The 26,863-nt window shown below is 46.7% G+C and overlaps 1 protein-coding gene across 1 annotated transcript; it reads left to right on the top strand.

Moving 5' to 3' along the window:
* The first annotated feature begins 3,053 nt into the window (after positions 1 to 3,053).
* LOC148683621 (uncharacterized) lies at positions 3,054 to 4,905 on the top strand. The gene is made up of 2 exons (XM_088657238.1): positions 3,054 to 3,701; positions 4,593 to 4,905. Exons 1-2 carry the CDS (start codon positions 3,054 to 3,056, stop codon positions 4,629 to 4,631), a joined length of 687 nt encoding a protein of 228 aa, XP_088513364.1. The 3' UTR covers positions 4,632 to 4,905.
* Positions 4,906 to 26,863: the final 21,958 nt, after the last annotated feature.

Here is a 26,863-nt window from a genome sequence, read left to right on the forward strand (position 1 = left end):
CTGCCATCTCTTCCCGAAATCACTGCAGGCGCTCGCAGTGCTGTGCTGTCAGGCTGGTTGGGCAAAAGCCATGCCCCACCAATGGATGCCACCCAGCAGGGTCCAGCTCAGTCCCTATATGGTCTCTGCTGCATGGGCCTGGAACTTCCTTCCAGGGTTGCAAGAGTGACGTGGTCATCTATCTCATAGGGGAAGCTGAAGCACAAGGAGCACCAAGTGAGCAGAAGGAGCCAGAGCTCGGCCTTACACCATAAATGAAATGTCTAGTGCCAGTCCTGGGATGTGCAGAGTTAGTAAGGGGAAGGATCATGGCTCCATAGTATAGTAGAGCAGGCATGTCCAACAGGTACCGTGTTTCTCATATTATAAGACACGTCTTATATTTATTTTTTCCTCAAAAAAACACACTATGGCTTATTTTCAAGGGATGTCTTATTTTTTTCCTCCTCCTCCTGCCGCGGCCGGCATTGCTGCTGCTCCTATCACTATGTCTTATTTTCGGGGTATGGCTTATATTCCTTGAATGCTTAAAAATCCTGCTATGGCTTATTTTATGGGGATGCCTTAAAATATGAGAAACAGGGTAGATCATGATCTACCGGTAGATCACTGGACATCTGCGGTAGATCACTGGTAGATCATTGGCTCCCTCCAAAGAAGCTGAACAACCGTGGCTCCCCTAAAAAAAGCTCAACATTTTACCTCCTCCCTGAAAAAAAGCTCAACAACTTTGACCTGAACCCCCCAAAAGGGGGTAGATCACTGCCAGTTTTTAACTCTGTGAGTAGATTGCAGTCTCTTGGGAGTTGTCCACCCCTGTAGTAGAGCATCGGCCTGCATGCCAAAGGTCCCCAGATGAAGCTCTGGCATCTTCAGATAGGGATGTGAGAAACCCTGGTCTGCAACGCCAGAAAGCCATTGCCAGTCAATATAGCCTCCAGCCTGTGAAACACATGCTCTGCCACTGAGAATATATGTTAGTAGGAGTCTTTGGCTGCCCAGGAAGGTAGAATGTGTGCATGCTCAAGTGCGCATGTGTGGGAATGCATGAAAGGCATCGACAGAGCAATAATTTGATGGGGGGGGGATAATAGAAAATAATTTATACATCACGAATCTCCATTTAACTCACAACGAAACCCAAAGGAAAAGCATGCTTATCTTTTACCATCTTAACCTAAGCAGGGAATTATTGATCCCCAGCGCTTGTTGCACTAAGAAATACATTTGTCCTTCATTCCACACATCGGTAATTGCTTTTTTAATCTCGTTTTTGGACACAAGATGTTTTGTGCAAACATTGTCATCCTCTTCTCTCCTTCCACTCCTATTCCCTGTGTCATTCCCCGCTGGAGGTTGCACATGGTCACACACATGCCCAGCCATACACCTAAAGGCGGCACATGGCTGGGTTCCTAGCTAGCCAGATGTCTTTCTCTGCTGATGGCTTTCTTTTCTCTAATGAAGCTGTCACGTCTCCCATGTGCAAATGTGTACGTATACCTGTAGGTATGGGACCCAGGTGGCACTGTGGGTTAAACCACTGAGCCTAGGGCTTGCTGATCAGAAGGTCAGCGGTTCGAATCCCTGTGATGGGGTGAGCTCCCGTTGCTCAGTCCCAGCTCCTGCCAACCTAGCAGTTCGAAAGCACGTCAAAGTGCAAGTAGATAAATAGGAACCGCTACAGCGGGAAGGTAAACGGCATTTCTATGTGCTGCTCTGGTTTGCCAGAAGTGGCTTAGTCATGCTGGCCACATGACCTGGAAGCTATACGCCGGCTCCCTTGGCCAATAATGCGAGATGAGCGCGCAACCCCAGAGTCGGTCACGACTGGACCTAATGGCCAGGGGTCCCTTTACCTTTTTACCTGTAGGTATGCTTGCATCGTGTCTATATGTATTTATAAAAAATATTTATATACTCCACCTCTCAACAAAGCATCAGGACAGTGTGCAACAACATGGGGGGGGAATTAAAAGTAACACAAAACAATCCTTAAAATGAGTGGCTACTCAATAAAATTTTAAACAACTTGCCTAGGCCTCTAAGTACAAGCAAGACTTCAAGAGGTCCCTGAAAGTCAAAAGGGAAGATGCATCCCAAATCCCAGAATTGTAGAGTTGGAAGAGACCCACAATGCAATGCAGGAATCTCATTTAAAGCATCGCTGACAGATGGTCTCCCCACCTCCATTTAAAAACCTCCAGTGAAGGAGAGTCCGCCACCTTTTCTGAGAAACTCAGCTGAACTCTAGGCGAGATTCTAATGCTGAAGGCAGGAAAATCAACATAAGTTGGAGAAGACTCATCAGTTTTCAGGAGGGGAATGGACAGTGTTATGTACTGAGCTGAATCCTAGAACAATAGGATTCAGAATCAGCGGGAGCTACCCAATCCAACTCCAGGTGGAAGTGAATCCGCAACCTGATTGGCCTGCTGGAGCAGCCAATCAGGCGGCTGGCAGAAGTGAATCTGCTACCTGATTGGCCTGTAGGAGCAGCCAATCAGGCTGCAGGCAGAAGTCAATCCACAATATAATTGGCCCACAGGTGTAGCCCTGAAGTAGCCAATCACGCAAGGCCCATTGTGTAAATAATGTATATAAGCAGATGGTTTTGGGAAAAGAGCCACTCGTCTTCCCTTCTCCTCCTTGATGACTATGAGCTGAATAAAGAGCATGAAATTCACTCTCGACTCCGAGTATATTTCACTGGCGACGAAGGTGGGATCCTGCTGAGCTGACCGCCACCACGCACTGCACCGCAGCACCGCCACCTGCTGCACCGCTGCATCGCACCGTGCATCCAGGCTTCAGCTCCAGGACCCAAGGAACCCAGAATGGCAACCGACAGCAGCTTCTCGCCATTCAAACCAGCATCAGGAGACTGGGAAGGGTACGCCGCCCGTTTCAACTTCCTCCTGCAAGCGAAAGAAGTCACCAACGATGCCATGAAGAGGGCGACATTCTTCAGCGTCTGTGGAGAGGAGACGTTTGAAATCGCCCGGGCTCTCCTTGCACCTAGAGATGTCGCTACCGTCTCTTACAAAACAATAATGGAACGGCTGAAGGAGCACTTCTCACCACAGCCCTCGGTGGTAGCTTGCCAAAATGCCTTCTACGCAAAGCGGCAAGCCCCGGGGGAAACCATAACTGGGTTTGTGACCTCCCTCCGCCAAGCCGCCCGGTTATGCAACTTCTCAGAATTGGAGAACATGCTTCGTGACCGCCTCGTCGGTGGCCTGAGGGACGAGATGTTGCAACGACGCCTCTACGCCAAAAAAGACCTCACGTTCCAGATTGCTCTGGAGGAAGCCCTGGCAACCGAAGCCGCCGAGAGGTCAACGCAAGAGGCACGACCGGCCCCGCCATCCCAACCGAGGGTCTACCACGAAGACCTCACCGACGAATCCGAATCTGACAGGGAGGAAGTACACAGAGTACAGCGGCGCACTCAAGCAGCACACACACCACAGCAGCCTCGACGAGAAGGAGGGAACTGTGCAAGCTGCGGGGAGAACCACGAGAGGAGGACCTGTCGTTTCCGCAACGCAGAGTGCAGGCAGTGCAGAAAATTAGGACACATCGCCCGGGTGTGTCGGGCTCGACTCACACGTCGACAAGCATCAGATGACCGACCCAGGAGCCCCAGGTCACACGGCACCATGCACCAAGGCAACTCGACGGAGATCACGGACTATCAGGTATTCCAGTTGCCCCATCCCAGCACAGAGAAAATTTATATAGAGGTACAGATAGAGGGAGCCCCATGCCGCATGGAGCTGGACACGGGTTCAACTCTATCCATAATCTCGGCCCGAACATTAAGGGAACTGTGCCCTAATGGGGGTCCCAAACTAAGGCCGGCCCCATTCACCCTCCGGGACTTCCAGAAACGTAAGGTCCCTACTATGGGGGTGGGAACCTTCAGGGTGCAATATCGAGGGCGAAAGCAACAATTGGACTTGCTGGTAGTTAAGGGCCCCTACGTTAGCTTACTGGGACTGGCATGGTTTGGACCTCTGGGGCTAGCCGTTACCGGGGTGAACCGCACTAGCTTACAAGTGGACGTGGACGCCATATGCAAAGAGTTTCCAGGGGTTTTTGATGGGGCATTGGGACGATATACAGGACCCCCCATTGCCCTACAGCTAGACCCCGCTGTACAACCCATCAGGCACAAGGCCCGCCGGGTCCCGTTCGCCCTGAAACCCCGCATAGACGAGGAATTGGACCGGCTCGTGGAGCAAGGAGTGCTGGAGCCGGTGCCCAACGCCCCCTGGGAAACTCCAATTGTCACACCCGTCAAGCCTAACGGTTCGGTCCGCATCTGTGCAGACTACAAATGCACCATAAACAAGGCTCTCACAGCCCATGCATACCCAGTGCCAGTGGTCAGCCATGTCCTCGCCACCCTGGCTGGGTCAAAAATCTTTGGCAAACTGGACTTGGCCCAAGCGTATCAACAGTTGCCTGTGGACGAAGCCACAGCAGAGGCCCAGACGATTGTGACGCATTCAGAGTAAAGCGGCTGCAATTTGGCGTTAGCGTGGCACCAGGCATATTCCAGAATCTAATGGACTCTCTCCTTAAAGGGATTCCTGGCGTCACCCCCTTCTTCGATGATGTACTGATCGCCGGGCCCACACCAGAGGAATTTGAGGACCGCCTCCGCTCCGTCCTGCACCGTTTCCAGACGGCGGGCCTCAAGGTGAAGCGGGAAAAGTGTTTACTGGGAGTGCCGCAGGTGGACTTTCTGGGATTTAAGGTGGACGCAGAAGGGGTCCATCCAACCGGTGACAAGGTACGGGCCATTTGTGAGGCCCCAGCGCCCAAGAGCAAGCCCGAACTTCAGTCATTCTTGGGACTATTGAACTTTTACCATGCCTTCCTTCCCCGTAAGGCAGCGGTAGCGGAGCCCCTACACAGACTCCTAGATAAAAGGGCCCCTTGGGTGTGGGGCCAGCGACAAAGGGCCGCATTCCAGGCAGTCAAGGACTTGCTCGTCTCGAACTCGGTCTTAGCACACTTCGACGAGAGGCTGCCAGTGGTGCTGGCATGCGACGCCTCTCCCTATGGCATCGGCGCTGTCCTGGGACACCAACTCCCGGATGGAAGAGAGGTGCCGGTGGCATACTTCTCCCAGACGCTTGCTGCAGCCGAACGAAACTACTCACAGATTGACAAGGAGGGTCTGGCAATCGTGAAGGGCGTAAAAAAATTCCATGATTTCTTGTATGGGCGGCCCTTTACCATAGTGACTGACCACAAGCCGTTGCTTGGCCTGTTTGCCCCTGAGAAGCAGACCCCCCAAGTGTTGTCTCCACGTGTCCTCAGGTGGTCAATTTTCCTTGCCGGCTACCAGTATGCACTAATCCACCGCCCTGGGAAGGCGATGGGCCACGCAGACGCCCTCAGCAGGCTACCACTACCAGAAACAGGCCCCGACCCAGCGCCTGCGCAAGAGGTTATGACCCTGGAGCTGCTTCCCGACCGACCCATTCAGGCACAAGAAGTTGCGCACCATTCCACAAAAGATAGGGTCATCTCCCGGGTCCTGGACTGGGTGTGGCGAGGATGGCCCAGCAGCAGCCCCGGGCCAGAATTCGCTGGCTACACAAACCGCAAACATGAACTGTCGGCCCACAAGGGGTGCCTGTTATGGGGAAGCAGGGTTGTTGTTCCCCAGCCCCTCCGCAAAAGGGTCCTCACAGCCCTACACGAGACACACCCAGGGGTAGTGAGGATGAAGGCCCTTGCCAGGAGTTATGTGTGGTGGCCGGGGATTGACAGAGAGATAGAGGCCTGGGTCCAACACTGCCAGACCTGCCAAGAATCCCGCCCGGATCCCCCTAGGGCCCCAGTCCAGCCCTGGGAGTCCGCCCGACATCCATGGTCACGCTTGCACGTGGACTTCGCTGGCCCCTTCCAGGGAAAAACATTCTTCATAGTGGTGGATTCCTACACCAAATGGCTGGAGGTCGCACTGGTACCATCCACTTCTACGGCGGCAGCCATCCGGGTACTACGTAAGCTGTTTGCGACCCACGGGCTCCCTGACACCCTCGTCTCGGACAATGGAACCGCATTCACGTCAGAGGAGTTCCAGACCTTCACAGCGCAGAACGCCATCCGCCACATCCGCTCAGCACCATTCCACCCTGCCACCAATGGCCAAGTGGAGCGCATGGTGCGGACCACCAAGGACAGCCTCCGCCGCATGACACAAGGGGACTGGGAATACCGCCTTGCCGCATTTCTTCTAGCACAGCACAGCACCCCAAGCACAACGACGGGCCGGAGCCCAGCTGAATTACTAATGGGCCGGCGCCTTGCAACTAGACTGGACCGACTTCACCCCGACAGAGCTCAGGATGAGGTAGTGGTGGGGAAAGGCAGGAACCCCCGGACATTTGTGGCCCAGGACCCAGTGTATGCAAAGAATTTTGGGGCAGGCCCAGCATGGGTACCCGCCACAGTCACCAAGGTGACCGGTCCCGTGTCGTACGAGGTACTAACGGAAGGGGGGCAATGTTGGCGCCGCCACTGCGACCAGCTACGGCGACGATTCCCAGGAGGAACCCGGGAGGAGAGCGGGACAGAGGGGTCCCAAGGGGACAGCAGGGCAGTGAGGCCCGTAGAGCGAGAGGGGTGGGCAGGGGAAGCAGAAGCAGTAGGCACAGAGGGGCGCCCCGAGGCTGGAAGGACACCGGAACCAGAGCTACAACCTAGTGGTTCAGTGGCGCCAGACCAGACAGCCCCGGCACAGCCAGCAGCCTCGGAACACGAGCCAGAACCAGAACCCCTGACCAAGGAACACCCCAGGCCACAACGCACACGGAGGCGGCCAGCAGACCTTGGGGACTACGAATGCAACTTCCCGGGCAGGACTGGAACTTAGAGGGGAGGGGTGTTATGTACTGAGCTGAATCCTAGAACAATAGGATTCAGAATCAGCGGGAGCTACCCAATCCAACTCCAGGTGGAAGTGAATCCGCAACCTGATTGGCCTGCTGGAGCAGCCAATCAGGCGGCTGGCAGAAGTGAATCTGCTACCTGATTGGCCTGTAGGAGCAGCCAATCAGGCTGCAGGCAGAAGTCAATCCACAATATAATTGGCCCACAGGTGTAGCCCTGAAGTAGCCAATCACGCAAGGCCCATTGTGTAAATAATGTATATAAGCAGATGGTTTTGGGAAAAGAGCCACTCGTCTTCTCTTCTCCTCCTTGATGACTATGAGCTGAATAAAGAGCATGAAATTCACTCTCGACTCCGAGTATATTTCAGACAGGCTGTGACGGGTTAAACAAAGACCGTCCAACTGAAACCAACCAATCCTGACATCTCCAGAAGTAAGAGTAATCCTGACATCTCCCTTGTGAAAGGGAGGTCACGGGAGGGATTTGGCATGCCCCCAGCTGCCCCCTGAATCTTTCACAGTGGTGGCCCAGCCTTTTGCCACACAAGGCTCTCCCTCGTCCTCACATGCTCCTTGAAAGCTTTCCCAGTCAACTGATGGCTAGGAGACGGCTGCGTCCTCAGCCAGCCTGCTCACAGCTCTGTCCCAAAGGATACACCTGCAGGTCGGGTGATTGTTGCAATCAGAGCAGTACGTGTAATCCCCTGCTCGGTACATCTGTCAGTCACACAGATAGCCACCCACTGCCGAATGAAATCAGATCACATCAGCTGACCTTGTGTCAACCTGCACCATATAGGAAAGCTGAAAAATCAATAGTGGCTTCTGAACAGAACCAGAGATAAAATTCTGGCGGTGTGATTTTCTTTTGCAACTTAAAACTGGAGTGGTCAAAACAAAGTCATCGTGCAGGTGGGCAGAAAAAGCAATGCATTATTATTGTTATTGTTACTGTTACTGTTATCATTTGGTGTACATGGGCAGCTCTCCAAAATCTGACTCCAGTGTAAGACTACTGGGCCAGATTCTTTTTTTTTTTTTGATTTAAAAAATAAGCTTTATTTCTTTTCTTAAAAACATAACAAATTCATAAACCATAAACAATTGTAAACAATTATAAACAAAGAAATACCAACCTATAAAGACAAAAACAAACTAAACAACAAACAAAAATTATACAAATCAACAATACTCCACATCAATACATTTACATTAAAAAAAACCATTCTTCCCAACCAATTATACATCGCTTTTCTTATAAACTCTCTCTTACTTGCAATATCTTATCTTATTTTCCTACTAAATCTATTTTATCCATTTTTATAAATCCTTTGCAAATTTAAATATAAATTTCCCCCATGTGAATCTAATCCCAACAGATCGCTAACTCAGTCTTAATGTTATTTTTCCTAAAATAAAATTCCACACACTCCCATTCTAGTAGTAATTTCTGTTTAGATATGTTCCTAATCGCTGCCGTCAATCTTGCCAAATTAACAAATTCAATTAATTTCACCTGCCAATCCTGGACCGTGGGCACCTCTTCCTTTTTCCATCTTTGACCAATTAATAGTCTAGCCGCTGCGCAGGAGTAGAGAAAAATATTTTTCTTCCTTTCAGGTATATTTTCCGGTAAGATGCTTAACAGAAAGTATTCTGGTTTTTTCCTGAAGGTGATTCTTAACATTTTTTTCATCTCTTCGTATATTTCATTCCAAAACTTATTGATCTTTTTACATCCCCACCAGCAATGAAAATAATCTCCCACCTCATTTTTGCATTTCCAACAATTCTTTGATTCATTTTTATAAAATTTCGCTAATTTCTTTGGCGTTAAATGCCATCTATACATTAATTTCAACATATTCTCTTTAATGCCCACACTGGCTGTAAATTTCATTGTTTTTCCCCATAATATATCCCATTGCACTTTAAAAATCGGTCTACCCAAATCCTGGGCCCATCTAATCATTACACATTTTGTCTCTTCATCCTTTAATTTCCATTCCAATAAATATTTATACATTTTAGATAATGATTTTGTATTGTCGTCAATTATAATTTCCTGTAATTTCGATTTCTCTTTCCCAAATCCAATTTCTTTATGTTTCCTGAATAGACTTTTAAGTTGACAATATTGAAGCCAGCTGGTGCAGGATGTTTTAATTTCTTCATAAGATTTTAATATTAAATCATCACCTTCTTTAACTATTAATTCTTTATACGTCAACCAACTCTCCTTCTTACCTTTCCCTCCCATCGCAGTCATCTCTAGTGGGGAGGCCCACCAAGGTGTCCTAGGTTCAATTAAATTTTTAAATTCATTCCAAATACCAAAAATCGATTTTTTTATTACGTGATCCGAGAAATGTTTAAATTTCCCTTCATTCTCTGCTAAGAGGTAGGCATGCCACCCCATCGTGTTCCTAAACCCTTCTATTCCTAGAAGTTCTTTATCTTCTAAGGAGATCCACTCCCTGAGCCAACAAAGACAGGCTGCCGCATAGTAAATCCTTAAATCTGGGGCTCCCCATCCTCCCCTTTCCTTAGCGTCCGTTAATAATTTATATTGAATTCTCACCTTCTTTCCAAGCCAAATAAAATTGCTCATGTCTCTTTTCCACATATCAAAAACCTCCTTCTTCCCAATCACTGGCAGCATTTGGAATAGAAATAAAATCTTAGGTAATATTGACATTTTAATTGCGGCTATCCTACCTGTAAAAGACAAATTTAGGCCTTTCCACCTTTCCATATCTCTTTTAGCTTCTTTCCATACCTTTGCGTAATTATTTTCAAACAACTCTATGTTATTGGCAGTTATCACCACGCCCAAATATTTGACTTTTTTCACTATTTCCCACTTCACTAATTCTTCCAATCTTAACAATTCGTTTCCCCTTATATTTTTAATTATTATTTTTGTCTTATTTTCATTAATTTTGAGCCCCGATATCGCTTCAAAAAATTTTAATACTTCTTTTAATTTTATTATTGATTCTGCCGGTTCTTCTAACATTAATACCATGTCATCCGCAAAGGCTTTTATTTTGGAGACAATACCTTTCACCCTTATGCCTTGTATCTCTTTGTCTTCTTGGATATCCTCTATAAGTAATTCAATTGCCAATATAAATAATAACGGGGATAAGGGACATCCCTGTCGGGTCCCTTTCTTAATTTCAAACTTTTCTAATACCTCCCCATTAAAAATTAATCTAGCATATTGTTTCTTATATATTGCTTTGATTCCCTCCATAAACTTCCCATTGATACCCCTTGCTTTTAATGCTCTTTCCATGAAATCCCATGACAAATTGTCAAATGCTTTCTCTATATCTAAAAATATGAAAGCAGCTTTCTTCCCCGGGGCCCAATCTAAATACTCTATTAAATCCAAAATAATTCTTACATTTTTGACCATTTTTCTGCCTGGTAGGAAGCCTTGTTGGTTCCGTCCAATGATTCTATTTAAAATCCTCTTCAATCGATTAGCTAATATGTCTGTAAAAATTTTATAATCAACATTGAGCAAGGATATTGGCCTGAAATCCCCTACCTGTCTGATCCGATCTTCTCCCTTCGGGATTAGGGTTATATACGCTTCACGCCACGTTTCTGGGAGTGTTCCTTTTTCCATAATTTCATTTATTAATTTCTGATAGGCATCTCCCAATTCTTCCCTAAAGGTTTTGTAATGCTGGCTTGACAGCCCATCCGTTCCAGGTGCTTTCCCTAATTTTAATTTTTGGATGGATTCCAAAATCTCCTGTTTAGACACTGGTTTTTCGAGCCATTCTTTTTCTTCTTCTGTAATCTGTTCTCTTTCTTTTTTGGAGAGGAACTCCTCCAATTTCCCCTTATTTATATCCTTTTTTTCATATAATTTTCTATAAAATCGCATTATACTTTTTTGTATTTCCTCTAATTTATTCAATTTTTTACCACCATCCATAATTTCCGTGATTAATCTATCTTTTTGTTTTTCCCTGAGCTGCCAAGCCAACAATTTACCAACCTTCCCTCCCCACTCAAATGTCCTTTGCTTTGCCCATCTTATCTTATTTTCAACTTCATAACCTATCATTGCTGATAGTTCTTTTTGCAAAATTTTTAACCTCAGTATCAGCTCTTCTTTCTGGGGATTTGCCACTAATTCTTTCTCTTTTTCTTCTATTTCTTTCTTGATTAGATTCATATTCTTTTCTCTTTCTTTCTTAACCAAGCTTTTTTGTTGAATATATAAGCCCCGAATAAAGGCCTTGCCCGCGTCCCATATCGTTGTCAGCTCTGTTTCTTGCACAGTATTATTTTCAAAAAACTCTTTTATCAATTTCTTAACCTTCTTAACAAAATTTTCATCATTTAAGATTCTCTCATCTAACCTCCATCTCAGACACTTATTCTTTCTCTGTTCTTTTATTCTAATCGATATCGGATTGTGATCTGATATTGATTTAGCTAAGATCTCACTTTTTACTAAGTTTGTTAATAACCCTGAGGTAGCCCAAATCATATCAATTCTAGAAGCTGACTTCCTTGCTCCCGAAAAAAATGTGAATTTCCTATCCTCTGGGTTGTTTTTCCTCCAAACATCCTCCAAACCGTAATTCTCTATTATATTGAAGAAAACTTCTGGCAGCTTCCCTCTATCCCTCCTCCCTCCATTTGTTCGATCTAATTCAGATCTTATAACCCCGTTAAAATCTCCCAATAAAATAATCTCTTCATCCAATATATATTCTCCCATTTTTGTTTCCAATTTTTTGAAAAATTCTCTTTTGCATCCGTTTGGTGCATATATATTAACCAAAATTACATTTCTATTTGGCAGTTTTAGCCGTAACCCCACCATTCTTCCTTCATCATCTTGGAACAGTTTTTCAGCTCTGATATTTGGTTTAACATAAATAACTACCCCCCTTTTCTTTTTCTTATTTAAGGATAGAAATTCTTCCCCCAATCTTTTATTTATCAATACTCTTTCATGATCTCTGCTTACATGTGTTTCTTGTAAACACATGATATCCCATGCTCCTTTTTTTAATATATGTTCAATTTTGTTTCTTTTAAATTTATCATTTAATCCATTGACATTCCATGAAATAACATTCAAATTAGAATTCATTCTTTATTATATATTTAAAATTTCCCAATTAAAATTAAACAGATTTTATTTTATTTTATTTTTCCAAAAGAAAGTGGGGGTTGTTAAGCAAATCCGATATTCCGGGGGTACTCTGTAAAAATTAGGACAAAGGGAGGGGAGGATAAGAAAGGGGGAAAAACAACAACAACAACCACAACAAAAAGAAAAAAAGGGGGGGGAGGAAATTTGAAAGTTTAGGGAAAAGGAAAACGAAGGGAAATGGGAAAGTGGTTTGTAGGGAGGGGAAAAAAGAGGGGGGGAGGAAAGGGGGAAAAAAGAAAAGGGGAAGGAAAAGGAAAAAGTGAGAAAAACAAACAAAACAGAACAAAACAATCAGGGCAAGCAAATCAGCCTCTTATACTTTCATACTTGCTATATTTACTACACTGGGCAGTGACAAGTTGGTCCACCACTGGGATAAAAACACACTATCAAACTTTAAATTGAGATTGGTATTTGAAATTTAACCAGTCACTTGGTTCTCGTCGTCCTGTTCTTCTTCCCCCTCTTTAAGCACTTCTTTCTTGTGTCTGGCCCAAAATCTTTCCGCTTCTTCCGCAGATCTTAAAGTCTTTTTCTTCCCTCTAAACACAAAGGTGATTCCATTGGGATACTCCCAAGTATACCACACTCCTTGTTTTCTTAGGGCGTCTGTCAATACATTATACGCCTGCCTCTTAAGTCGGAATCTCTTGGGGATTTCTTTGTATATAGCCACTGTTCTCCCCTCGATGGTTAGGCTCTCTTGTTTTTTCTTCTGTAGAATTTTATCTTTTAAGAGCATGGAATTCAAGTAAATCAAACAATCTCCTGGTCCCTTGATGTTGCGCGCCTTGTCTATCCTCACTCTGTAAATTTTGTCTATGTCCATCAATAATTGTTCTTCCTTTACATGCAGCCATTCAGACAATCCCTGGGTTATTTTCTCCTCAATTTGTTCACCTGCTGTTTCTGGAACGCCCCTTATTCTGAGAACCAGCTCCTTCTGTTTCATCTCAATCAGCGCCATCTGATCGGCTAGATCTTCCTGCATCTTCCTCAATTTCCGGGTTTCTTCTCCCTCTTTCTCCTTTGATGCCTTAATTTCTTTAAATTCTGTAGTTATTTTCTTGATTGCATCATCATGTTTGGTGACCTTCCCATTTAAATCTCTGACTGCTTTGTCTAATTCTTTATGCTTTCCATGTAATTCTTTTATTTGACCTGATAATTCTGAGATCATTTTTGTGTTCCCATCAACTTTAGATTCCACAGAGTCCATCTTGTCATTTAGGTGTACCAATTTTTCATTCAGAGTTCTACTCATTTCCATAATCAATTCTTTGATATCTCCCATTGTCTCACTCTCGCCTGCCATTGGGTTGGATTGTCTTCTTGTTGAGCTTCCTGTCGAGGTTCCTTGTTGTTCTTTATACTTCCTTATAGGCATATTATACAGTTCTTACTCTTTTTTTTAGAAAATAAAGAATAGAAAGTCTTTCCTTATTGTCTCTTCTTTCAAAATTCTTCTTTATTAGTCTTATTATACAGAGACCCAAAATCTCTCTTTTCCCTTGGGAGCCCCTCCTTCACCTTTAGCAAGCCATTCTAATCTTTTGCAGCTTTATCTCAAAAATAAGGATCGTTTTGTACTTCTTAATCTCACTTTCAAGGAGTCAGGGCATCGAAATGCTGTTCTCAGACGGCGTTCCTAAGCAACACGTTGTCCTTCTCTCCTGCCAGAGGCTCCTGCTCCACTAGTTGTCGCCGTAGGGTTCCCGTCTCCAGTCCTCCCTTGCCCCCTCCTTCCTCCTCCTCCTCCTCTCCCCTGCGTTAGAACCGGAAAAGAAGCTTGTGGAATGACTTGTCTAAAGTAACATCTCCATTTTGAAACAGTTTTAAACAAACCAATTCCAATAGTTACTTTGTTATCACCGCGTTTCTTTCCTTTCAATCTTTTAATAAGATCGGCATTGGACGCGGCGCGCGATCTGACAGCTTAAAAGTTCCCACTCTTGTTTCACAGGGCTCTTGTTTGCAAGTTTAGAGCGATATATTACAGGTTTCTTCGACTTGCTCTTCCGCCCGTGGTCCCACACTTTAGATCTTAAATATCAACAAACACACTCACGGTTCGGTGGCTCTGTATATTCTTAAGCCGAAGAGCTCTGGTGCTTCCTGGGCGAGCGATTTAGGCGCCGCAACAGCGGATACTTTGTATCTTGGCGTCAGGCTCCTCTCCGCAGCTCTCACCACTCTGGGTGCCGCTACTGAGTTCTGCCGTTCCGACGCCGCTTTTCTTGCTTTCGACGAGTGACCCGTACTCTCGTCTTAATTTGGAGGGGTTTTTGGCGCCAACACCCCCCCTGTTCGCTTTTATCCGCTGTTTTATCGCTCCGATGTCCACGGAGCTTCTCCTTAATCACCCGATCGCCAGCGCACCGTCACCGGAAGCGACTACTGGGCCAGATTCAACCCACTGGCTTCATTCCTCTAACAAGCACCAGACAGAGATCCAAGGACACAAGAGTAGGATCTGCCACTGCTGCAACTTGATGTAAAAGGTTTATCTCTGCACAACAAAAGACAGAATGGAAGCAGGATATTCCAGAAAATGCAAAGAGTCAAGTGACTCTTAAACACTAATGGTTGTAGCCAATGTTAGTCCTACGCAGAGTAGACCTCCTGAAACTAATAGACACATCTAACTATCCTCATTTAAAGCAGTATCATGTCCCTTTAAATAGTAATGGCTTTCTCCCAATGGATCCTGGGAACTGTAGTTTGTTAAGGGTGCTGAGAGCCATTAAAAGGTAAAGGTACCCCTGACCTATAGGTCCAGTCGCTAACGACTCTGAGGTTGCGGCGTTCATCTCGCTCTATAGGCCAAGGGAGCCGGCGTTTGTCCGCAGACAGCTTCCAGGTCATGTGGCCAGCATGACTAAGCCACTTCTGGCAAACCAGCCCACGGAAACGCCGTTTACCTTCCCGCCGGAGTGGTACCTATTTATCTACTTGCACTTGACGTGCTTTCGAACTGCTAGGTGGGCAGGAGCTGGGACCGAACAACAGGAGCTCACCCTGTCACAGGGATTCGAACCGCCGACCTTCTGATCAGCAAGCCCAGCCTAGGCTCTGTTGTTTAGACCACAGCTCTTTCAGAGCTACAATTCCCATGGGGGTTTCAAAATCAGTCCCTCTTCCCCAGGAATTCTGGCACTTGTAGTTTTCAGGGGAATAGGGATCTCTTAACAACTCTCGGCACCCCTAATAAACTACAATTCCAGCATTCTTTGAGGGAAGCCATAATTGTTAAAAGCAGCATAATAATGCATTAAAATGTGGTGCAGATGTAGCCTCAGGACCATTAACTTCAATAGGTCAACTCAAAGTAGGATTTAATTGGTTAAGGTAAAGGTAAAGGGTAAAGGACCCCTGGATGGATAAGTCCAGTCAAAGGTCACTATGGGGTTGCGCCGCTCATCTCGCTTTCAGGCCGAAAGAGCCAGCGTTTGTCCACAGACAGCTTTCCGGGTCAAGTGGCCAGCAGGACTAAACTGCTTATGGTGCAATGGGACACCCAGGGGCATAGGAAGAGGGGGGCAATGGGAGCATGCTGCCCCCGGCAGTGTGATCCCAGTAGGGTGCCACCACGACTGTCCCGGCCCCCAGAACACACATCACACCCCTGTGGGCGGTGCAACACACCCACAGAATGCGCATCACACCCATGCGGGTGGCGCATCACGCCCCCGGACTCTGCCACTGGGGGCACCGTGACAGAAACCAAAGCGCATGAAAATACTGTTTACCTTCCCACAGCAGCAGCACCTATTTATCTACTCACACTAGTATGCTTTCAAACTGCTAGGTTGGCAGAAGCTGGGACGGAGCAATGGGAGCTCACCCCGTTGTGCAGATTCAAACCGCCTACCTTCCAGTCGGCAAACCCAAGAGGCACAGTGGTTTAGACCACAGCACCACCTGTGTCCCTAAATGCTTAAATTGGCTACAACCTTAATGAATTTATCATGGCATAAGCCTTTCACCAAATCACACCATTGGTCCATTTTCATCAGTATTGTCAGCACTGGCTGGTAGCAGCTCTTCAGAGTTTCAAGCATAGGCCTTTCCCAGTCCTTCCTGGAGATACCAGGAATAGAACCTGGGACCTTTTGGCATGGAAAGCATGTTCTGTGCCACTGAGCTATGGCCCTTCTCACAACATGCAACATGCTCATTGGGAGCAGAATGCTGATTGACTGTGAGGGGGGACAAATTTGAAAACTTGGGGATGGGAGGGAGAATGGAACAGATTGGCCCACAGCCACCACTCCTTGGGGTAACATCTTCTTGCAGATCCCAATTGCATTTTTGTTTTCTTAATCTGTGGCAGGGCTGGGTGGCACTTCAGCAGAGGTCCTTGCGTGGTCCTCTGAGAGAAGGGGGCATTGCAAGCATGTCTCCAGTTTCATATTTGATGATGATGATGATGATGATGATAATAATAATAATAATAATAATAATAATAATAATAATAATAATAATTTATTATTTATACCCCGCCCATCTGGCTGGGTTTCCCCAGCCACTCTGGGCGGCTTCCAACAGAAAAATAAAACACAATAATCTATTAAACATTAAAAGCCTCCCTGAACAGGGCTGCCTTCAGATGTCTTCTAAAAGTCTGGTAGTTGTTTTCCTCTTTGACATCTGTTGGGAGGGCGTTCCACAAGGCAGGCGCCACCATAGCTGCCAAGTTTTCACTTTTCTCGCGAGGAAGCCTATTCAGCATAAGGGAAAATCCCTGTAAAAAAGGGATAACTTGGCAGCTATGGGCGCCACCACCAAGAAGGCCCTCTGCCTAGTTCCCTGCAACTTGGCTTCTCACAACAAGGGAACCACCAGAAGGCCCTCGGTGCTGGACCTCAGTGTCCAGGCAGAATGATGGAGGTGGAAACGCTCCCTCAGGTATACTGGACCGAGGCCATTTAGGGCTTTAAAGGTCAGCACCAACACTTTGAATTGTGCTCAGAAACGTACTGGGAACCAATGTAGATCTTTCAAGACTGGTGTTATGTGGTCTTAGCGGCCGCTCCCAGTCACCAGTCTAGCTGCCGCATTCTGGATTAGTTGTAGTTTCTGAGTCACCTTGAAGGGTAGCCCCACATAGAGCGCATTGCAGTAGTCCAAGCAGGAGATAACTAGAGCATGCACCACTCTGGCTTGACAGTCTGCAGGCAGGTAGGGTCTCAGCCTGCGTACCAGATGGAGCTGATAGACAGCTGCCCTGGGCACAGAATTGATGAAGTGTGTCGGCTGTTGCTCTCTGTCCGTGATGCTGACATTGGCTTGGACTTTGGAGAGAGCATTGTCATACAATGCGCAACCTGTCCTGCATGGTGCCAGGGCACGGCAATGCCTTATCAGGAAAAGCAGGTCACCCTCTTGTAATTAAGTGCCACAGCTCTGCTCCGATTGCCAATGAGGTAAGTCTCTCACCTGGAAGCAAGTTAAGCTAAAGTTGGAGATGTCCTGAGTGCCCTCTGGGTACAGGTGTGAGGTTCCTGCATTTCGTTATGCTCCAGAGTTCTGAGCCGCTTCTCCCTCAAAATCTCAGCGTTGCATTCAAATACTGCTTTCCAAGCACAGGAGAGGAACTTGCGCCAGAGGGCAAACAAAGGCACAACACAACCTAAATATTCAGCCCGTGAAATGGGGTGGGCCCCGCAACAGCTCCTGATCGAGGTTCCTTCCTGCGGGGGTCCCTCAGCCTGCCTCACTGTCTTTTATGCTTTGCTGGTCACCATTGGTGTATAGAGCTGGAGTCACAGTCACTGGGCAGGAACTGCTTGCACGTCCCACGGTATGATCCATCGGGCGGATGGACGTTGCAAACCACACTCCATAATCCTGCCTGTGATTTTATCTCTAACCCAAATGCCTTTGCACATGCCTCATTGGACAGCCAACCACAGTCAAATTTGCTGCCTTTAAAAAGCCATTTTTAAGTTATTTGAGCGCAAAAGGAAGACATTGAGAATTAATGGCTTCCCTGGCAGCTGACCTTTCTCCATGGCTGGGGAGCTCCAGAATGGACGAACCATGGGCTCCTATCAAACTTGTTGGAAGCATTCAGTAATATCAGAAGGGTGAAAGGAGACTGCTGGAAGTGAAAGATCTGAAGGCACAGGCTTTGGGAGGGGGTCTGGGAAGTTGGCATTGCCAGGCATCTGTCGAGGGTCATACCAGGAAAGGGCCCCCTGCCAATCCCTGAAGCCCTTAGCCCTGTAGCTCCTTCTCCTTGCCATTGCTTCCTGTCCACCTGCCTTCTCAGCATGAGCAAGTGTGAGAAAAGCAAGGAGCAACCAATTCGGCATGCCTTTGCGCAGTGGAAAAAAACCCCTGCCCTCTTTCTCATAATGCTAGCATTCAGGTCCATCCAATGAAGCAGAGTGTTGGAAGATTCAGGACAGAGAAAAGAAGATGAAGAAGAGAAGGAGGAGTTTGGATTTGATATCCCGCTTTATCACTACCCGAAGGAGTCTCAAAGCGGCTAACATTCTCCTTTCCCTTCCTCCCCCACAACAAACACTCTGTGAGGTGAGCGAGGCTGAGAGACTTCAGAGAAGTGTGACGAGCCCAAGGTCACCCAGCAGCTGCATGTGGAGGAGCGGAGATGCGAACCCGGTTCCCCAGATTACGAGTCTACCGCTCTTAACCACTACACCACACTGGCTCCCCAGTCAGGTACCCACACACACTGGCACACAGGTACCCACAGAAAAGATAAGTTCCGTAGTAAACTATGGAACTCCCTCACATAAGCAGCTGTGATAGCCACCAACTTGGACAGCTGTAAAAGAGGATTAGACAAATTCATGGAGGATAAGGCTCTCCATGACTACTGGCCATGTTCTCCCTCCACTGTTGGAGGCAGTGTGCTTCTGAATGCAGGTTGCCAAGAAATGCAGGGGGTGGGGGGAATGCTTGTGTTCTGCTTGTGGGATCCCCATGGGCATCTGGTTGGCTGCTTTGAGAACACAATGCTGGACAGATGATCTGGCCAGGCTCTCCTTATGTTTTTACCCATCCCTCTCTGAGAGATGATGCCAATTGGGCCCAGAGATCCCAGAGTGAATGGGCAGTGGCCACAGCAGGGGGGGGACCACCGAGAGTAGGGGACACTGAAAACAACTTGCCCAAATCCCTGCCGCCAAATCTGGAGTCAGCATAGATGCAACTCAGATGCTATTGTGGATCTGTGTCATCCTGTCCAGTATGAAATGGTTCACAACGGGAGAGTCTTGTGTGGTGGCATCGCCCACAGGCCGATGATCTGCAGCCCTCTCTCTTTCCTTTCCATCAGGCCATACCTGCAATATTGTGAAGCTTTTGAATCACAGGGAGGGGGGACCTTTTTCAATCCAAGGGCAACATTCCCTCTTGGGCAACTTGCCACGGGCCGTATGCCAGTGGTGGGTGGCAGCGGCGGAGCAAGCCAATCAGGCGCCTGGGGCATACCTGCCAAGTTGCTGTCAGAGAAAGAAAGGACCGGGCCGGAAATAGCAGAGCAGAAGTAGCGCTGCCGCCATTTTGGAACTGGGCGGAGCATGCTCAGAAGTGACTTTTGATGCTGCTTTGCCCAGTTCCAAAATGGCCACCGCGCCAGAAGTCGCACTGCAGCCATTTTGGAACTGGGCAGAGCAGCATCAAAAGTCGCTTCTGAGCATGCTCCGCCCAGTTCCAAAATGGCCGTCGCACCAGAATAAACCGGGGAAAAACAAAAAAATCCATTTTTTCAGTTAGGAACAGCTGGAAAAACGGGGATTTCCCGGGGAAAACGGGAGACTTGGCAGCTATGGCCTGGGGCGGCACATGCGTGTGGGGGGCAAGCCGCCCATGGGAGCACCACGCGGCCTCCAAGGAGTCTGCCTAGCTCCTCCCACTCAGCTGCCCTACAGCTGAGGGGAAGGCTGTGGGCGGACTGTTTGGGGCAGTATGGAGCCTGTGGGCGCTCAAGCCACCACATCACTCCCAGGAGAGACACATGGCTCAAGTGCGCTGCAGGCCCCGTAGTGAGTGCCACCCACCATTTTTTCACCCCCTTCTGTGGGGACACCTGGGGTGGGCCACACCTACCGCAGCCCCCTTGCTATACCCCTGGTGGGTGGGGCAAGAGGGCAAAAATGGGTGAGGCAATGAATAAACTTTACTTTTGTTCAGTAGGCTGCTTTCTACACACAGTCAGGTACCCTTCTTTGTCCACCATCCAGGCAAGCAAGAGCCATGATCAGAGTCCATGGACACGTTTCAACAATGCTTTTTTCCAGAAAAATAGGTGTCGGTACTCACTATGAAGTTGTTACAGTAAGTACAAATCGTTTTACTACAACAACAACAACAACAACAACAACAACAACAATGAGGTGCTGGTACTGCGTACCCTTGAGTACCCCCTTTTTAAAAAGCCAGCCAGGCCAAATCACTCCAGCTGTGAGGAGAGTTGCAAAGGTCAGACAGAGAAGCTGGAGAGGAACATTCAGCCTCCAGGCCTGAGTCTAAGTGATTGGGCAGGATATGGGTATGAAAACTAAGACTTAATCCAGACAAGGCAGAAGGGCTTCCAACAGTAGGCCTGTTAATCCAGGTATAGGGAAATGGGCTATTTTGGTTAGGGCTGCACTCCCCTTGGAGAATCAGATTCTAGAATTGGTCCTGCTGGAGATTTAGGTGACACCTGAGGCCAGGAGTGCTATTGCACACCTTTGGCTGGTGAGCAAACTGCACCTGTTGATGGAGTCAGTTGGAGCCATGGAACTACCTTAGTAGCGTCAGGATTGGATTACTGTTATGTGCTGCAAAGGGACTGCCCTTGTAGGGGGTTAGAAAACTTCAGCTGGTACAAAACCTTGCAATGCCTATGCTCATGCGGCATATGCAAACCTCACTAGCTTCTAGACTAGTGGACTAGTATGTGACTAGGTAAAGGTAAAAGGACCCCTGACCATTTGGTCCAGTCGTGACCGACTCTGGCGCTCATCTCACATTATTGGCCAAGGGAGCCGGCGTACAGCTTCCAGGTCATGTGGCCAGCATGACAAAGCCACTTCTGGCGAACCAGAGCAGCACATGGAAACGCCGTTTACCTTCCTGCTGTAGCGGTACCTATTTATCTACTTGCACTTTGACGTGCTTTCGAACTGCTAGGTCGGCAGGAGCAGGGACCAAGCAACGGGAGCTCACCCCATCGCGGAGATTCGAACCGCCGACCTTCTGATCGGCAAGCCCTAGGCTCTGTGGTTTAACCCACAGTGCCTAGGTATGGACAAATCCATCAAGGATGGTTTCTCTCATGTTCCCCATCTTAAATTCAGCTCTTTGCATTTCTGCAACAGTTTTCAGATTATTCTTTTTAAGATGAGCATGCAGCCACAGCGTCGGTCACGACTGGACCTAATGGTCAGGGGTCCCTTTACCTTTTTATAAAAGTTTACCAGCATCTCCACACACTTTTGCCTAATATACACATCTTTGCACTTTTGCATGTTATTTTCATCACTATATATACCTTTTGGTGCACACTTTACTCCAGTAGATGCTCCAGTATTTTAGTACATGTGATTTGGCTGGAGAACTGCAAAATTCAGAGAAGTGAAGATTTCAAGGGAGGGCTGTGTTTCAGCCCATGCATTGTTTTCAAAAGTACAAATGAACATGTGAACCAAATTGCATTTCTCCCCCATCCTTATATGTGACAGAAGGGTGGGTTGTGCATATTTTAAATTAATGAAATACCAAAATACCAGAATGACATTTCAAAAATGAAGAGTGCAACCCTGCAGCCCCACCTTGCAGCACAGTGATGAAGTTTCCCGCATCTACAGGGCAGTATCTGTCATCTTCCCTTGTTTCAATCCACCCTGGAAACAGCAGACAAAACCTCAGATTCCATTCACAGCAACAGGAGCAGCACCAGTTGCATGTCACCATAGCAACATCCAATGAGAGTCCTCCTGTTCACGGCTGCAGCATCCGATCCCTATCAGGCTACCACCTGTAGCCCAGCTAGTAGGCTCTGAGTTTTTTCAGCCATGCATCTATCCATGTTTACTTGCTCGTAATGTCGCCTTCACACTTCTCTGTATTCTGCGGCAGGAGTCCAAGCGAAGGCTGGGAAATTAGATTTGCCCGCTTAAAGCGCACTGTGGCCCTGGCACAACAAATACACTTTTTTAAAAAAGTGGACTTTCGAGGTTGGGAAAGTAATGATTCAAGTATCAGGTAAACAAATGATTCATGAGAAGATAAATAAGCATTAGGGGCTGCACAGACAAAAACTCAGAGCTCCAGATCATTCCTGACCCGGCTCAGGTTGACATGGGAACACCCAACCTGGAAACAGCCCTGAGTCAATTTGGAGGCTAGAGCTTACATTTAATTTGGGTTTTCTAAAAATTGTGAAGCCCTAATTCTCATGTCATGGGTTTTTGCTCCAGCTGTGTTCAAAACACAAGAGGGTGTTGGCTCTTTTGCCCTAGGGTTCACCTAACAAACAGAAAGTGTTGCATGTTTATGCCCACTGCCTGCATGTTCAGCACAATGGCTTACTTACACCCAGTCCTAGTCCAACTCACAGGAGACCCATTGAAATTCATTGGCATATCTAACATAGGTCCATTAATTTCAGTGGGTCTACAGAGTACAAGTGAGTGGAATACAGCCCAATTCCGAAAAGGGGTGCTTTTCGTACAACCTGGAAGCCCATGTAGCACTCCTAATCAGATGGACAGCCTGTTCACAAACACTTAATTGCAGACAGGCTCCGCTTTAGGGATGGGAATGAAATTCAAATTCGTTTGCATTTTAATGAAAGATTATCTATTTTGCACTTATTGAACATAGACTTGAACTGAAACACAACCATCTTCTGAAATTTGCAGCTCTCTGAATTTTGCAATGCAGGTCTCCAACCAAACAATGTGTGCAGATGCATACGTTGGGGAAATTTGCACACAAATGAATTTTATTAGTGAATTTTCCAAAAATGCACTGCATTAGGGGAAAGGGGCATATTAGTCAAAACTGCACACACACAAAATGTGCTAATTTGGAGAAATCTGCACTAAGGTGCTGGCGAATTTTCATGAAGATCCACAAACTGCTGTACGTACGTGGACTGAATTAAGAACTGGAAGAATGAGAAATGAAGTAAACCTAAATTGACATTTGGGCAGGTTTTCTGAACAACTTGGAAAGCCATCCACCAAAGAAGAAACTTTCCCCCCACAGCCATCCCATCTGCCCCATAAATGTCTCTGTAAGGCAGGGGAACAACATTACAGCATTTCTTACAAGATGATGGGGTTTGTCTGTATGGCAACAGCAGATCCAAATAGTCTAACAGCGCCATCTGGTGATTCAGGCTATAACCAAGCAGGAGATCCTTTGGACGCTTTCACAACAGTTGCACTGGCAGCCTGCTGTTTGAGCCTCTCTCAACAAGAGCAAAAGCCCCTTGTTTGAAAGCTATCTCATACTCTCCTACACAGACAAACATGGAAGGGGGTCCGCGTCAGAGGAAAGTGAGAGGAGGTCAGATCCAGCCTTTGACAACGGAGGTCTGACTCTTGGTTTGCAATGGAGTAGAGAACCCCAGTTGATAATTAATAAATGCATTAGTGGAGCAGAAGGGGGCACTTTAAACTGATGTATGGTTATGGATTTTATGCCATGGTTACAAAGATATGGATTCATCTTCCCAGGGGGCTGTTAAGAGCTATAAACAAGCAGCCCGGCAAAGTCTTATTAGACGTCATTTCAGTTCACATTGAATACAGCCCCCAGTGGGGCAATTGGACAACTTGGCTGTTTTCACTAGTTTATATACCCTTTGAATAAGCCACAGGGCATTGTGCCATTGGCAGCAAATCACCAAGTGGAGTAACTGGCAATGTAGAGAGAAGACGTGTTGCTACGCAACAGCCAAAGAGATGAAAGGAGACTTCCAAAATAAGCATGGAAGAACATTGTTCCATGTGGATTTGCAAGGGGGGGTGGTACTCTGTAAGAGTAAATTCCTCCTCTTCCTTTTATCATAATCGATCCATTTGCATTTATTTTATTGGTAGCTATATAGATGGGATTAGCATGGTTTGCTGTTTTCTTTTCAGAAATCCAATAATTTCCCCCAGATTTTTTTTTATAAAACATCTCCATTTGAAAATACAAAGTCTTTGCTGTTTTCAAAAATGTCACCTGCCCTTGGTTCTCCAGATGGAGGGGGGGGGATGGAGACCTCGGCAGAAGGAGAGAAGAGGAGAGGCCTCCCCAATTGAGTAACAAGAGAGCAAAAGGAACTCACCAGAATGTAAAAGCTGCTGCCTGTTCTCAAAGGGCCATGTTAACATCCAACACATCCACCCACCCCACTCACAGTCAATCACAAATGAACAACCACACCCTACGCCAGGGGTAGGCAAACTAAGGCCCTGGGGCCAGATGCGGCCCAATCGCCTTCTCAATCTGGCCTGTGGATGGTCCGGGAATCAGCGTGTTTTACATGAGTAGAATGTGTCCTTAGAATGTGTCCTTGAAAACGCATCTCTGGGTTATTTGTGGGGCCTGCCTGGTGTTTTACATGAATAGAATGTGTTCTTTTATTTAAAACACATCTCTGGGTTATTTGTGGGGCCTGCCTGGTGTTTTGACATGAGTAGAATGTGTGCGTTTATTTAAAATGCATCTCTGGGTTATCTGTGGGGCATAGGAATTCGTTCATTCCCCCCCTTTCAAAATATAGTCTGGCCCCCCACATGGTCTGAGGGACAGTGGACCGGCCCACGGCTGAAAAAGGTTGCTGACCCCAACCTCTCTCACCACCAAAGGAACCCAAGCGAATAGCAAAGAGAACCTGCACAAGCGTCGCTGATACAAAACCCCACACATACATTAAGAAAAATAGACCCCCCCCACCCCCACTCACCATTCCCTGCTCCACCTTTCCCCCTTTTCTTCCTAATGTAACACTAATGTCTCAACAAATGAAGCTGATCTGTAGAAAATGTAACGTGGGAAAAAAGAGACATTCACATACTTTTGTAAATCAAGAAATCTTTAATAAAAATACATTTAAGGGGGGAGGGCATGTTAATAGACATGGGATTGCATCTGCAAAGGTTTCCTGGCCCTGACCCCCTGCAAGAATGCAATGTGTGAATGAATACAGGACGTGGAAATCACTTGGAGCACATCCACGCCAATCATTTAAAATTTTATAGCAATATGACCCTGCTCAGTTCCAAAAAGAAATATAGGGTGTTACATGCTTATATCAGTCGCATATAAGGAAAAGAAAACCTGCGTGGGAACACTGTCAAATAACTGAACCATTGAATACACCGGAAGGCTTCAACTATCCCTGACATAAGTAGGCACAAATGGTTGGAGGTTTTAGATCAGGCATCCCCAAACTGTGGCCCTCCAGATGTTTTAGCCTACAACTCCCATGATCTCTAGCTAACGGGACCAGTGGTCAGGGATGATGGGAATTGTAGTCCAAAAATCTGGAGGGCCGAAATTTGGGGGTGCCTGTTTTAGATTAACATCACTCCTATTTGCAGAGCTGAAATACGTGGACTGTGCCTTATCAAAATGATTATGCTTAGTTTGGCCTCTAACAACCCTTCTCTGTGTGTTAGATGCTCAGAAAGAGCCAATATCCCAAACTTTCTCTTGCCATCCCATCAGAGATGGTCCCTTGGTGTTTTTCCGATGGGAGGCAATCTCTAACTGGGCAGAAGTAAACAGCACAAGAGTTAGATCCAAGGGTAAAAGGGGGTGGTTTATACCAGCATCTAATGACCGAAGGGCCAGAGCTGGGTTTGATTAGGGGAAATTGCATTAAAAACCTGCGTATTGGGATAATTTTTTCATGCTGAAATACCAAACTTTGTGGTAAAGCAAACACTGCCCTTTGCTCCTTTTCCAAAGGGCTTACCACTCATTCCGCACACCATTCACAGCCAATTATACCATCTATTATACAATGAGTTTGCACTAACACAATTGTTGCACTGGATTCCTCTGTGGGGCAGCCTCAAAACTCACCCATCTGCTAGCAAAAAGAGCCTTTGCACTAGCAGATGGAGAGTGTTACGTCCAGCCCGAAATAAATAAAGCAGCAGGGGAATATTCTTCAACCCAGCCCCGTTCTATTAAGACTTATTTCAACATTAAAATCACTTTGACTGATCTGATGTGCAAATGTTGCAAACAAATAATATTTAAAAAAGGATGAGGGTGAACTAACATGTGCCAGTGAGCAATGCTTGTGCCTTTTCACATTGCCTCTGTCCTTGCTAAAGGGTGTTTTATTTTTTTTAAGACTCCAAAACCACACTCTGCCAACAGATCCCTCTCCTCAAGAAAGAAAGAACCTGTCACAGCAGAGATGAGAGAGAAGGGTGTAATTACTCCTAACTAGGCTGCCTTTTCCATGTCACACATTAAGCATCAGATGTTCCTTAATGAAGCCTCGGTCTATTTTTAAGCACATGGGCCCTGAGTGATTCACACGCTGTATGTTCTCACATTATCCAGACAAGCCCTACATGAGAAATACAAATTAAAAATAGACATTCTTGAAGGAAGCCAATGTGTGGCAAAGTTGGAAGGGAGACGGAGGGGGCGGGTGTGTGTGTGTGTGGAAGCACTCTGTTTCCCCATGTGAAGCTGCTGAGCCAAACAGCAAGGCATCTGGAAGCATGCTGGCCGCTGTGCCACACGGTGTGGGCATGCATATTTAGCAGGCACCATC

This window comes from Zootoca vivipara, chromosome 13, assembly GCF_965207765.1.
Source record: "Zootoca vivipara chromosome 13, rZooViv2.hap1.1, whole genome shotgun sequence".
In the NCBI taxonomy this organism is placed as follows: Eukaryota; Metazoa; Chordata; class Lepidosauria; order Squamata; family Lacertidae; genus Zootoca; species Zootoca vivipara.

Bases quoted from the DNA above. Each gene is read 5' to 3' on its own strand.
- LOC148683621 (XM_088657238.1), top strand. From the start codon at position 3,054: ATGGAACGGCTGAAGGAGCACTTCTCACCACAGCCCTCGGTGGTAGCT. The intron at 3,702-4,592 runs GTATTCCAGTTG...CTCTCCTTAAAG, and splicing joins CGGAGATCACGGACTATCAG to GGATTCCTGGCGTCACCCCC.